The 15,213-nt window shown below is 36.2% G+C and overlaps 1 protein-coding gene across 1 annotated transcript in view; it reads left to right on the top strand.

Moving 5' to 3' along the window:
• Positions 1 to 13,662, top strand: part of LOC111934580 (sodium-dependent noradrenaline transporter) — a 59,246-nt gene extending 45,584 nt beyond the window's left edge. The window contains exons 11-14 of the mRNA XM_086847234.1: positions 1,891 to 1,991; positions 3,765 to 3,932; positions 5,624 to 5,695; positions 7,260 to 13,662. Coding sequence (XP_086703360.1) covers positions 1,891 to 1,991; positions 3,765 to 3,932; positions 5,624 to 5,695; positions 7,260 to 7,283 — 365 coding nt within the window. The 3' untranslated portion in view covers positions 7,284 to 13,662. The remainder of the gene's footprint in view (positions 1 to 1,890; positions 1,992 to 3,764; positions 3,933 to 5,623; positions 5,696 to 7,259) is intronic.
• Positions 13,663 to 15,213: the final 1,551 nt, after the last annotated feature.

Here is a 15,213-nt window from a genome sequence, read left to right on the forward strand (position 1 = left end):
CAGGAAAATATCTATTCATTTTTCTTGAGCAGCTGACAGATGTTTCTACTGACACAGCATGACCTGTTGCTTTATAAAGAACTTATTACAGCCCCAGGTGCTATTTAAACTTATTAAATCTGGCATGATCTTGTCTGCCTCCTTTTTCTGATAGACCCCTCTTGCCTTAATGACCTAGCTGAATATTAAGCCAGCCTAAAGGCAAGCACTGACATTTTGGCACAGACTAAAAACATAGAAATTTAGTTCAAATTATACTTATGATCATTTACTGTAAAATTTCTTCTTGCAAAGGCCAACTGTATATGTAAGAGAGTTAGTTTGCTTTACAGTGCAGATGTACCTTGGTTATGACTGCTAAGTTGTTAGCAATTTTCCTCATGTGCAACCCCGTTATCTTTCTGATGAATGTTCTATTTTTGGGCATTTAACTAGCTTCTGATAATAAATTTTAGGTATCTCTAAAACCAAATCTTACAGGTACCATCATCTGTAGCTATAGCTGTTCTGCTTAAAGGTTGATTCTTAGAACAATTATTTGACAACCTGCAGTACTGAAAAAGCACTGTGGAAAAGTGCAGTCTGAGAGCATGGCCTACTCATCCCCAATTTCAGCAGAAATTGGGCACCAAGCACTGTCTGAGCTCCAAGTGCATCTGTCTGGAAACATATGAATAAAATTCTGATATACATAGACTTTGTCTTTGACCTTCTACACAATGTTAAATTTCAGACAGTGTTCATAGCAGTTAAAATTCAGTCACTTTAAAGTTCACAGAAAGCACTGCAAATAGAATCAGATTAAGTTTAAAGAGCATTTGCAGATCCTTCTTGGCTATTTCTCTTCACCTGGACATAATACTGAGGGCTGGAATTTTTTCAAGACATTTATACTTAAATGTCCACACCCTGAAAATATTTGCATCCTATTACATACAATGGACTAACTCAAGCTGTCCCAATTATTTACATTAAATAAATTAAATAAATTTTACTGAACTGATCCACATAAAGAGAAATAATCTATATGGAAAATTATACTTTATCTCTAATAAACAAATATTTGTGGTAAAAAACTGCATTTCTGCTGTTTACCTAATGGGTTCATGATTAAAAGTGAACTTCCTGAACACACTGAACAAAATGAATTATAAACAAATAGTTTTACATGACAGAATGCACAGAGCCAATATCTGTGTAATATATAATATGTATATAATAATATAATGTGTAAAGTCAGAGATTGTTTTCTTTTTACAGAAAACACAGGATACTTTTTTCCCCATTTTATATCAGTGTTAATCACCCCATTCTGAAGTGATGTCTTTTTGTACATATTTACAACAAACAGAAGAGTTGCCCAAGTTTTCTGGAAAAGTCGTAAATATGAAATTATAATTGTAATGGATGTAAAGAACATTGTGGTGTTCAATGAAACACTGAAAGTTAAATATGCCTTTAAGTTGAACAAAGAAATCTCTTTTGATAAATTAAGAATCATATGAATCTACCTCATTATCAGCAAGCAGTTTGTACAAATAAGGGTTTACATTTTCCTGCAGCAGACTCATATCAACGTAGAGGAATTAGGTCACAAAACTCCATAACTATTTTAAAAATTGCATCCTATTTACAACTTAAATTCTAGATATTTGTGAAATGCTTCTTTTCAGAGATAATGCTGCTGTCTGCAGGAAGCCTTAAGTGTTCGCAGGTATTTAAATCAGATACAGTGATGTCAAGGACATCTAGACATTGAGAGGAGATTAATGTTGTTATTTCTTATGTCTTCTGATTTGGAAGTCATTCATGTCTAGTTTCTGAAAAAGATGTTTTGGGTATGCCAGCATCTCATCAGTGCAGTCAGTCTCATGCTCACATCCATTCTAGGTGTGGACAGATTCAGTGAAGACATCCAACAAATGATGGGTTTCAAACCAGGGCTCTACTGGAGGCTGTGCTGGAAATTTGTTAGTCCTGCTTTTTTATTGGTAAGTGCTGATAATTATTCCATCGTGGAAAGAATACTAGTGCATTGCTTCCCAGAATATACAGTAGATACCTAGAGCAAGATACCTGTTACTGTGCCAGATATTGTTGGGATGAATAGAAGACACTCCAATTTAATTCATTTTTCTCCTTGAAATTATATGTTGGTTATATTTTGTAATATAGTCATTATTACCATAATATACATTTCAGTTGTGAAAGAGAAGTTGTGGTAGTTGTGGTCTTCCTCAGTTCCTTCATTTTAGCATCATTTTAAGAAGGTAGCTTTTCTTAATGAACACTTAGGGCAGTGTTCTCCCTGTCCCTGCAGCACCTCTGCATATTAACTACAAACCATTCCATTGGGAAAATAAGCTAGCCAGTGATAAGAGATTATGTAATAAGCAAAAATTTATTTTTGATAGGCGGATACCAAGGTCCCCAAATTGACACCTTAGAAAAATTAAAATACAACTACATCTGTAATTAGCTGTGTGAAACACTGAAGAATTGTATAAAATATTCCTTGTAAGCTGCCTGTTGGGAAGAAAAGTGTTTCATTGCATTAGGGAAAAACATCCCAAAGTGTGAATTTGAATGCTTTGTGTAAAGGTTAGATTCAGTACTAACCTAGAGTTTTATATTGTAATCTCTTCCAGTACATATTTGTAAATCAAAAGGTCAGGATAACAATACAGAAATTTGACCTTGCTATGATTTTAAGAGACAATGACTTGCACTACAGCCATGCAATCTTAGAGCAGTACTGGTATTGCAAATATATGCTGGGTAGGCTTTTAGGCCAAGTCCACATATTTTAAATATAAAAGCTACAACCCCAATTCATCCATAAGCACCTAGCAAGCCTGTGTTAATTATCCTTTTAAACACAGTTCTATAAAGGAACTTGTGTGGAACTATATCCTGCACATTCAGGGAGGCTGACTCGAGCAGAATGGGAAAATGCTGGAGCAAGAATCCTTAGGTTTTGTGCACAAAGAGAAGGTTGAAAGTTTACATTTTATCATGAGTGTTGTAACAATCTAGCTAAAGGCAGAGAGCCCATCAGTTAGAGTTAGTCCTTCAGGTGGTTTAAGATGTCTCAAATCTTAAGATTTAAGGTGAAAGAGCCTCAATAACTTCCTAAAAAAGCCTAAAAGCATAAGGGTCTGCATAAGTCTGTAACTACTGCATCTCTCAGCTATCACAATGCACACTTCTTTTTTTCCATCTGGAAGTTCTTGAGGCTCTTTCTCAATATTATCTGCAGCTATGTATGTAATCCCAAGAAAAATCACAGAATAGAATTGGTATTTTTCTAACCAGACTCCACACTATCATCTTCCTTTAACTCACACTATCCTGGTATAGTCTTTGAAACCCTAGGCTCAAAATATTTTAACTGGAAATTGAAATGTGGAGCAGAGCATATAGCCCCAAAGAACCAAATCAAGGATATCTGCATGTTATACAACCCATATGGATTTAACAGGACAGAAGTAGGGTGGTATCCCATTCTTTCCTTCTTGCATCTAGTACTAGACAGGGAAGCACAGGAATTTAAAAAACAACTTTGTTTTCCAGGCCATAAGGCTGCTCTACCTTTCCTCAGTACATGTATCATGCTGGAGTTTGCATTATGCCTCTCATTGAAAAATGGGTACAAAGCTTCTAAAGGAAGTCTAATATTCCTGGAAAACAAAGAAAGTAAAAACAAATAGATTCTGTGTAGTTTTTTCTTGAAACTGTGGTTTATTTTATACTTTCTTTTCTAGTTTGTCGTGATAGTCAGCATAATAAATTTCAAGCCTCTGACCTATGATGACTACACCTTCCCTCTGTGGGCAAACCGCATTGGCTGGGGAATAGCATTATCCTCAATGATCCTTGTGCCTGCCTATATCATCTATAAATTTATGAATGTGCGTGGAACCTTTAAAGAAGTAAGTGGAACACTAATCAAATGTCATTTAATGTTGCTGTGAAATGAAATGGCTGGGTCTAAGTTGGCAGTTTATTTCTCTCCCAAAACTTATTACTTATGAGTGACCTTTTGAATCCATCTGTCAGGTGGATCAGTGGTTTGAGATAGGATTACTGCATTCTGTTTGAGTTTCTAGACAGAAATTAGCTTTCCAGACAGCACCATAATAATTGTGAAAAATTATTTTTTATGCATGTAATTGATCCAATTGATGAGATTAGATTTTTGTTATTAAGAATGTACAAATTATGGTATCTTCTTATTCAGCTATGAGGTATGGTCTTCAAAGTGTTCTGTACTTTTGTCAGTTCAAAATGGCACAGGATTAAGGTTCACTAACCATATCATTTTTACCATCATGTTAACTTTACCATCACTATTATCTAAGGGTACTTAGAAGCCTCCTCACCATTGTACACCAATCTCACCTATTTTATTATAATTTTATCTAAACCTACTGACTTAAAACTGGTTCTACTGCTCTCCTTTCCTAGAGATACACTTACGTAGTGGTGTAGAAAGGTTTTGATGCTCTTAGGCAAATCACTGAACCAACATCACACACAGAATTAAGCAGAAAATAGAGTCTCAACCTTTACAAAGACAGGTCACATCCCCCTCACACTGACCCAGCAAACCCAGAGGAACAAAGGTTTCTGAAACATTACAATCTTCTCATGTAATGTTCAGCTCAGAAAGGTGCCCCAAAGTGGGAACTCCTCAGCTGCCCTGTTTTCATCAGCTCCCACTTCTGAGTGTTGTGCACAATTTCTAGATCTCATTTCCAGCAATTCTATAAGCCCTTTGTTTTGTTCTGTTTGGGGGAGGGTTACAAACACATTTTCTAGGAGCATTTAAGTCTCAAAGAATAATTGAGATAATTAGGAATAATTGACAAAAGCCAGTCCATTAGGCTTTTTTCCTCTTGCTCAAGTTTACTGATATGGGGATGCAGAAACCTTTGGCCAAAACCACATTCTCTCATTTATCTGTATTGTTAGCAAGTTCTGGTTGTCTGTTACTGCTCCTGCAAAGAGCAACTCCTCAGTTTCCCCACGAGCCCTATGGCAAAAGGCTAATATATGACATCCAAGTAACTAGCTCAAGATATGATGCCCCAAATTGACACTCTTAAAAGGATGGGGAAAGGTATGAACCTAATCTAATTGGAACTCCTTAACCTGGTTGAAAGTTCCTAATAAACCAAAATCTGCATGTGATCTCAAAGGGCACAGCACGAGGCAGACAAGGGAGATGAGCTGGGAAATACAAGTACCTCTCTCCTCTCCCACTCTGGGACTGTCCAACCCTCTTACACCACTAACAGAAAAGCATGAATTTAGAGGATCTAAGTCTTGTGATACCAATTTGTTCCTGATGTTCTTTTCTATATGCACTTGCTAAATATTTGGACTTAGTATTTGCATAAACTTTCTACTGTTGCTTCTTATATTAAAGGCTAACACCCAAGGGCTTATAATAGGCTTATTCTCTCAGTGACTGAGTAAAGGCACAGGATGCAGTGATATTAAAGATTTAAGTTACCATTTTAAATAAAGTTCATGCTACTTCCCCACTATAGATTGGGGATTACATCCATAATCCCAGTTCATATGGCTGACTTTTTCCTCTTCTTCCTGTCTTGTTTAGAGACTAGCTTACTGCATCACACCTGAAAATGAGCACCAACTCGTGGCCCAAGGAAATGTCAGGCAGTTTAAGGTTTGTGCACCTTTCACATTCTTTTCCTGATACCAACCCTTTCCTGTCTTTAGCAAAAACTACAGGTTTGCACCAATCTCCTCATGGTGAATGCCTTTGCAGGTCTGTAGTTCTTTATTTCTGCCAGTGTGACAAGATGCAGGAGGCTCAGTACCAAATGCATCAACCCTTTTGGAAGGCTTTTGGGACTAAGGAAAGTCCTCAATTTTACAGATCACCTGAATCTGGTATTTTAGGTTCTGTGTGAATACAGTGAGATCTCAACAAGGTATGAGAAAACATACCTCAAGAAACAAAGGTATTTCCAAACTATCATGTGCATTTGAAGAGGTCATGGCCTCTCAGTTACTGCACAGCAATCTGAAGTCATGTTTCTAAAACTGCAATTATGTCCCACAACACATGGTAAACAGCAAAAAAAATATCCAGTGTCAGAGCTTATCCATAATGTCATGGACATAGATTACATGGACTTGGCTTTCCTCACAGGACAAAGGTTGATTGAAAACACTTTTGGAGATTTCATAAGCCACAGAAAATATACTATAGGTTACCAAATATTGCTTTCCTTTTAGCAAATAAAATGGGCTTATTGAAACTCCTTCATGTAGAAGATAAAAAGGATGCAAATATGAAGCTTGTTACACTTATCAGCTTTCATTCTGGACCACTTTCTGTCTTCAAAGCTGAAAGCAACTAGAATTATACACACCTCCACAAAACATGACCCAGATAATATAGTGTTGGTTTGTATGTTGATACTGAAAAATAAATCTGGCTTTTGCTTATTCTGAAAGATATTGTTTGAAGTAAATTTTGGCTTTTAAAGGAAATCATCTCTGTAGATTTATGGGATGCAGAATGAAAGCACAAATAGGCTTCCTGTTTCATGACCACAATTTATTTGATGTGGCCAAGAATATGAAATAGCACAGCACTTCTTCCTGCCTTCCCTTTCTTCTGTTTCTGCCCTCAGTTGTCAGATGATTTACTGTTCCTGCTGTAACTCAGTGTTTCCAGGGGCAGATGTTCCTGTGTGAAAGGGCTATAAACAGCCATTCCACAGTGCTGGTGAACACAAATCTATGGCAAAAAGGTAGCGAATTAATTTCACATAAATTAGAAAAGGCTGTCCTCAGAAGCAAACTATTAAAGTTACCTTAAACCATGCCAAACATGAGAGCATTTTAATTTGCTGCCATCTTCAATGAACAGCTAGGAATGGCTTTGTTCGTGCTAAAGCATATTTAGTGTTTTGTTCACAATGTTTAAGATTGTAAATAAAACAGTGCCTACTGTAACCAAACAAATACAAATATTTGATTCCCATTTATGTCTGGCAGTTCTTAATTTTAAAACTGAATTGAGAGCTGACTAAGTAGCCTTTACATTCAGAGCATTTCTCACTGCAAACTGGACTGCACAGAAATTTAGCTACTGAGTGGATAATCAATCCATTATCTTGAAACTTCTTTGTAACTCTTGATTTGTCAAAAAATGTATCTGTCAGCATCATCATTTGAATCAGTGATGTAATTTAACAACCACTTCTGTTTCCTTGCAGCTCCAACACTGGCTAACAATATGACAACCAACAGATCAAGGAAAAAGCCCACGTTCAGCTAAACTAAGAAAACAGAAAAGTCAAGTTCAAAGCTCCCTCATTTATTCTTGGACCAGGCTGGCCCAGAGCTTATCTACTGACTCTTTGAGGGAAGACATCTGCTCTCTGTTGTCAATGCCTCCCTTCTATTACTTGGCTTCAAATGATCTTTAAAGACTCCATTTAATTTTTCTTGCATCCTTTGGTGCCATAAGATCCCTAAATGACCAAAACTTGTGAGTTTTGCTATAGGCAGAAGTGGAGGAAGGGGGAGCAGACAAATAGAGCAATCAGCATAAGTTAAGTGCTTTTTTATTGTGAAAAAGTGAATTAAACTTTTCTGACAGTAATAACTTCTTCAGATATTCATGCCACAACCTATTTTAAACCAACAACACCTGAACGATCTTAGATCTAAGGAAAGAGTACACCTCAGTTATGACAAAAGAGCAATTTAACTATGTACTCATGTCATTAGCTTTCTTTTCATGCTGTCCTTTGGGATGTGAGGTTGCATCCTTGTGAGGCAAAGACTCAGTGCTTCATTTTCAGTGGTTTGTTATTAGTTCCTTCTCTTGGTGAAGAACACTGTCTTTGCTGTACATGTCCGTGCCATTTTCTGACCAGTTTCATTACACTGAAGCTGAAGAGCAGCAGGAAGAGAATTCCTGTTACAGTTACTAGAGCAGAACACAGCTTTATATCACAGTGTACTTCATGAAAGAGATATTCCCTTATACCAACAACTGAAATGGCTTTATCATATGATCTACACACTGCAGACTTTTATAGCTAAGCATGAAAGTTACATCCAAATAGACAAACTCTCATCTTTTTGTTATATTTTGTTCCAAATAAAGAATGTAAAATACATAAGAAGAGATAGTTTTTAGAATTATATAATTACCAAGTGGCACAAAAAACCAAACTGGCTTTACTCCCCTGCTGTGAATATGTTATTATTATAATTTAACCAGAATTCACCTTACAAAATGTAGTAAGATTTTTTTAATAATTTAAAAGTATATTTTAGGCACAGTCAGCTCTCTAAACCTATTCCAGCTCTGTTCTCTAGTAGTATTATGCAAAGTAGAAGATACAGAACAAACTCTGCATTTGGGTGCTGTCACTGTAGTACCTTTCAAGTGATCACTACATTCAGTAGCTTTGAGTTAGTTCTTGTAATTATTTATCACTAGGTCTACAGTAATTTTCAGAGGCAGTAGCTTCTCAGCTGGATCCAAGCCAGAGTTTACCTCTGGACATTACCTCTGATTTTTTTTGTGTCTCTATACATTCAATTGAGCTTGCCTTTTAAATGTATGTAGTGCTTCCTCTTTTTAAAATAGACCTTTTAAATGGATGGGCCTTTTTTATTTATAAAACAATATTTGTTGAGTTGTTTTCTGTTTTAAAATAGCCAAGTTTTAAAGTGCCAAGTGATTTTGGGCTTTTTCTATTTAACATTGATTTCTGTTCAAAGTAATGAAAGGGAAATTTCTCTCCTTATTCATTCTTTTCCTCCAACATATTCAATACTTCAGAATGAATCAAGTGTTGTCCTTCTCTTGAAGAGTCTCTGTGACAAACAGTAGTTTTATTTAAACAGGGATTTAAACCCAAAGAATACTTTCTTCTAATTATAAAGGAAGTCTTATTTTCTGGCCCTGCTGATGGCCAACAGCTGCTTAAACCCTGTTATTAAATATATTTCAATAATAAAGGAACTCCAAAAGTTGCAGATCTAACGCTGTAATTACACAAGAGGCTAAATAGTGAAAAGATGTTGAAGGCTTCAAAAAAGTCATCCCACCAGCTTCCCAGTTAATCTCATTTTTGTTGTTTGCCAAACTACATGAGAGTGTTTCCATTGTTTTAACACCTACTTTTCAACAATCCAGCTGCTTCAGTCACTGTCTTGGCATGGCTCAAAAGCTTCTTAGCATAGATGTAATTACCAAGTTTTGAAACTTCTAGGGGCTGTTTAATGTGGAGCTTTAATAGGTTGTCACTTTACACATTGTTGGGTTGGCTCATGATTGGAAATGCTGAAAACCTTCACCAATGTTCACTTGTGACACAGTCCATCCCATTCCTACAGCACAGCCCACGCAGGAAAAGTTACATTTTCTCACCACTCTGCTCTGACATAGAGCAAAGCTACCATACGTGGGAGTGAAATCAGCTTTAGCCAGTGTGTTGGGTTTGATTGTATTTTTAATACTGATTCCCAAGGCAATTCTCTACCACATTCTTTTTATTTCTGTTACTGTATAACTTCTTTTGTCTAGTGTAGTATTTATAGCTCAGGACTACATTGCACTACTGCCACCTTGTTCTGAGGTTTTCTAGGTAAAGAACTTGCAATCTATACAGAAGACAAAAGTCTTATCAAAGAAAGCAGGAATCTTATTACCAGAATTAGCCTGAATGAAACAGACAATACACAGTGCATGACTGCATAGGAAGACTTTAAATTCAAGATGTTGCCCAAAGAAAGTCTCCCCCCAGATAATACGACTTCTGTCCTGGAGACAAATATCTTCAATTCTCCACAGAGTAAGATGATGAACTACCTCACGCCTCTTGGATGATGAACGATGCCACTAGTCACAAACTAGCCTCTATAAAATGACAAATACTTCTGTGAAACTAGGTTATGTTCATTTCTTCCATCCACTCAGTGATATGGTACAGATAGTTCAATAAGAAGCCATAGCACAGGCACCCATCTCCTCTTAGGCACCCACTTTGGGCTCCCAAATACATTCTCAATATGGGAAATATCAAATCCCACAAAGATACTCCTCTCCCTTCAGTTAAAACACTTGTAGTTAAAAAGCAAAAGACCAAAGCCTCCAGTCAGGTCTTTATCATCCATGTCACTTAAGTGCAAGTCTTCCCCTAACTCTGTCTTGACTTTTCAGCAGCTCACCCTTTCCCTCAGCTGCACCTATTTCAAGAACAGACCCTCTCTGGGGAATTCCACTCTCCCAGAATATCCCCATGGATTTGCATGTATGTGCTGACTGAGTAGGCAGGCCACTTTTTAAAGAAGAAAATTTTTGGTGCAGGCTGCAGAATCATCTGCTTGCTGATTATGTTGGCTGTTTGGGTAACAAGCCTGTGGGAAGAATTCAGTGAAGCAACTAAAGAGCTTATCTGACAGTTCTAGAAAATATTTCCTCAAAAGCCTATTCTTAATCTGATAAAGGAAGCAGCTGTCATATATCTCTCTTCTGACCTTTCTTCTGTCCAGTGAAAAAGAGCTGCCTGTGATCCATAATGTTTCATCAAACCACAAAAAGTTTGTATCAAGGAAAGAAAGTCTCCATTCTCTCTTTGCACCCCTCCCTGCCATCATTCAGCCAGATAATTCTTCACATCCTTGGAACTATTCTAAAGCTACATTACTAAAACTCCACAGATTTAGATTTCTGGAAGAAACATTGGGCCTTTCAAGGCAATAGTCCAAAAAGCATTTGTGCTATTTATTATTGAGCCCGTTTGACCTATACTTTTTTTGCCAGTCCTTCTTGTGTTCTGCCATGTCCTGAGATATATGCTCTGGCAACACTTGAAAGACATCTCACCATAGTGAGGGATTCTGCAGGATATCCAGGATCAAACATGATATTTTAAATATAGAATGTAGGAGAATTACTTGGCTGTTACTACTGAGCATGTTCCCTAACTGCACGTGCAATGTTTGTTGTATGTACTTTTCCCAGATGAAATTTCCTGTACTTGGTCATTTCTTCTCAGCAAAATACCATTTAAGTGTTATTATTTAAAAGGGTCAAGCCCAAACATTTTGTATATACATTCACTTCTTATGCTATTGTTTTGACATGAATTAAGTTTATTTTGTTCTGCTAGGTTGTAGGAGGCCACATCAAAAGTTCTTTTGCTGTTAATGTCTCTTTCGCAGTTCTTCCAATTCATACAGCATTAATTAGCAGACATGACTTTTATGGGAGTAGATAGCTTTCATTCATATCCTGGACTGCTTTGCTAAGTTTCATGAGGAATTGGCAAATATTTCAGAATTTCTTTCCTAAGAACCAAATCAAAACTGGAGTTCAACACTTTTAAAAGAGGTGAGACTTAAAAATATTTCATCTGCAGTGCCATGTTAAAACATTTTAAATTGAGCCTGAAGGACTCAGACATTAGAAAGCTATCACAGTTCAACAAATTACAATATATAGCCCTACCTGCAGAAACTGTGTGAAGTCTGAGCCTCTTGGAGAAGTAAAGTAAGACTTTTTTGTTCTAACACATTTTATTTCCTCGGTACTAGGAATATTTGTTTTCCGCAGATCACCTCATGTAAGAACCTGATCTTCTGAATGTGAAGGCTAACTTGATGTTTCAGATTAGACCCCTGAACAACTTGGGAGACTTTCTCAGCTACCTTCCTCTGATTCGTATCCATGTTCCTGTTGGTGACTGTGGGCTTATCCAGCTAATCAGTGGAAAGTGATTAATTTGTACAGTGGTACTGCTCAAATTTAGGTACATCTAAATACATCAGAGACTACTCCAGAGAGCTACATGGGCAATAAAAACATTCAATCAGTAAAAGAACATAACAATGTTTAAGTACAGCATTTAATTGGCTTTCCTTCACCATTAAAAAACAGAATGTGCTTAGACAGGTTGCAGTCACAGTGTGACTGACGGGCAGAAGCAGGCCAAGAAACTGAAGACACCAGAACAGAAATGACACATATATGATTGTGCTCAGTGAAACTCTGCTCTTAGAAAGACATGAAGGTCTCTAGAGTGGCTGGGAAGAGCAGGGGCTAGAGTCTCAGTCCAGCAGTGCAGCCCTCGTGTACATTAACCATGTATTGATTTCCATAAGAGCAGGCAGCCTTTCCTGCCCAAGCACTGACAGCAAGATTGAGCCACCTGTGTGCTTTGCTTTCCTCCTTTCTTAAGGCGTTTCTTTAGCTGCTGTATAAACATGAGTTGCCTAATTTCATTATAAGGAAACAGAATAAATTTAGTGAATTAAGAGAATTACTAAGCCTTAAGCTGGCTTTCTTTTGAAGGTGTCATGTTGTTTCTTGGTTACTGCCAAGAGGCATCAAGCTTGCAGGTGACCTGCATTTGTAATTTACCTTGCACTCTGTGAACCTTTCTGCAAGACTTAGCTCTCCTTTGCTATGGGCAATATCAGTTACAAAGGGAAAACCTCCAAACAGTACATTTTGAAAATAAATCCTAATAGGTCTGATGAAGATCTGCCTTACAAATAAAAGCTTTACAGTGAGCATTTACTTGGTTTACACCAGTGTTTTACTTAGTTTTTAATGCCTTTTTATAGCAGTGACTAGAATTTAACTTAGATAAGGGTACCTCTGTATAGGAAATATTTTCATATTTTTACCAGTTTTTTTAATTTTCATAGAATATATGTATATTGTAAGGCGAGAAATTCAACTTTGATGTAACAAGGTTATCACACAAGACCTATCTCTCCATTATAAGATTTTGTAGTCAGCCAGTCTAGTTCAATAATATGTTGGCCTTTGATTATAAATGTAAAAATGTGATACAGGAGAATAGAACATTACCTACAGCTAATGCACATTTGTAGCACAATATTCTCCATTGCTGCCTTAATCTCAGAGAATGAAGTCATGTGTTTTTAATTTATATTCTAAAAAAAACCCAAAAAAATCCAGAGTATCCTTTGGCTGCAATTTTGTGTTGTTAGATGACTTAATATTAAATCAAATGTGTTAGTGTCCAGTAGATCTACTTCCAAAGCAAGAGAACACATTGCAGTTTTCAGGAATAAGTCTTCATAGGAGCTCAAAACTTGCCACTAGAAAAATACTCTCCAAAGTGCCCCAGTGACCAGAAGTGTCCAAACACAGCCACCATGTTTCCATGCCTGATTCCATTAAATGTGCAATCTGCAGGTCAATTTTGCCTTTTTTTTTTTTTTTTTTTTTAAAGTCTTTGGTTATCTGGGGGAAATGGCATTTCAAAATTTTTTCATTAATTTTTGGTTTTTTCAAAGGGAGACACCTACATGCCCGTGTGTGTAATTAGAAACAACTCCATTTCTTATAAATATGGATATGGATGTGTGTGATGTGTGCTGGTTAACTATACTTAAAATGCTGATTAAGATGGTGAATGTAAAGTATTTGTCCTCATACCTCTGTCTTTCTGTGATCAGTGTAAATAAGAACTGTTTTAAGCTGTGCATTAATGTAACAGATTATCCCAATATTGTGTATAAAATTATTTAAATAAAATCTGACAAATATGCACATAAAAAGAGTATAAAGAAAACTATTATGTACCAAGAATTTACTTCTGTCAATTAAAAGCTGAAATGGAATTTTTGGTTTTTGTCAGTACTATTCGAGCTAAAGTTTTGCAGGGGCAGCTGCTCCTTGGTTTGGCAGACAGCTAAAAACAAAATCCCAAAAGCTGGAAACCTACATAATTCTCAACCTTCAGGAGATTGTTCACAACCTTTTGGTGTCCAGTGGATGGAGTGGGCAAATTAATTTCTACATTTGAACTCCTTTCAGCAAAATAATTACAGTAATGCAATGAAGTTTTCACAACCGCACATTGGAAGGAAATAATCAGGACCTTCTAGGAACATGAATCAAGATGCATAGCACAGATACCCTAATTCGCCAAGGATACATTGTTTTTCATTTTACAAAAAATCCTTTTACTTTGTTAATTTTGCCACAAGTAATAATAGCCATAGGACATTATTCTTAATTTACAGATCAGACAGGAAAAGGTGTCGCTTAACCCAACATAAATGAAGAATAGATAACAATTATTTTATTTAATTCTTTTTACTATAACTAAAACCATTTTCTTATATTTCCACATCAGTAATGAAAAGCACTATTTCCAAAGGTACATTTTGTTAGACTGTCTCACTTGTCTCTGTACCAATTTTATACTTGGAACATACAGAACATAATGACCTTCCTTGGTGTTTTTTTCTTTAAGCAGATCTCAATATTATTAAGGCACAGCCTTCAATTGTTTCTATTTCTCTACTGCCTTCAAGTAAGAAATGCATGGTTTAAATTATTTTAATGCATCTGAAAGACTGAATAACAAAGTTTTTTTGTATGCCAGTTTTTAATGATGTCAAACTCTCAAACCAACAAATTAGTATTAAAACAATTTAAAGTTGGATAATTTCAAGATACTTCAAAACAAATTTCTGTGAAACACTGAATCTATTCTTCTGTTCCACAACAGCCTGTTTACAAAATTTTCATTTTCCCACTACTCTTCATTCTCCCATCAACTGCTTTAACCAAGCTTCAGTCAATTGGCAAGTCATTAAGGCTGAGCATTAACAGATTATTATGGAAGTAAAACTAAATAGGGATGACTTAAAATAATGGATTCATTCTGTCTTCCTGGAAGTGTTATTGAAACCAAGTTTTCTATCTGTTTTTGCATACCTATGTTATCTCTTCTGATATCTCCCTAATTTACTCTAAAAGCAGGAATTTAAGTAGCACCATATTTCAACACTCAAAGCAGAAGAGGCAGATGAGGTACTGGAGGCTACCAGTAGATCCAACAACTGTGTCAGCATCCCTGATTCTTTAGCATCTCAGATTCACACAAGTAAACATAAAATTTCAATTTGCTTTCTTACCTAAGCTAATATTTATAACCTAAGATTATCTTTGAAAAGAAAATCAAAGGCTTGGAAAAGTCAGAAAACATCTGATTCTTTTATTATAAGACAAATCAAGCATGCTGTCAAAAAGCTGAAATATTGCCTTCTTGTACAAGCAAAGAGAACAAAGAGAAAACTGATATGACATGTTTAAAAATAGTAACTAAAGTAACAAGGACCTTCTTTTCAAGAGTTCCACGAGAAACCAGTTTTAAATCTAAG

The sequence above is a fragment of the Cyanistes caeruleus genome, chromosome 12, assembly GCF_971803275.1.
Source record: "Cyanistes caeruleus chromosome 12, bCyaCae1.hap1.1, whole genome shotgun sequence".
Classification (NCBI taxonomy): domain Eukaryota; kingdom Metazoa; phylum Chordata; class Aves; order Passeriformes; family Paridae; genus Cyanistes; species Cyanistes caeruleus.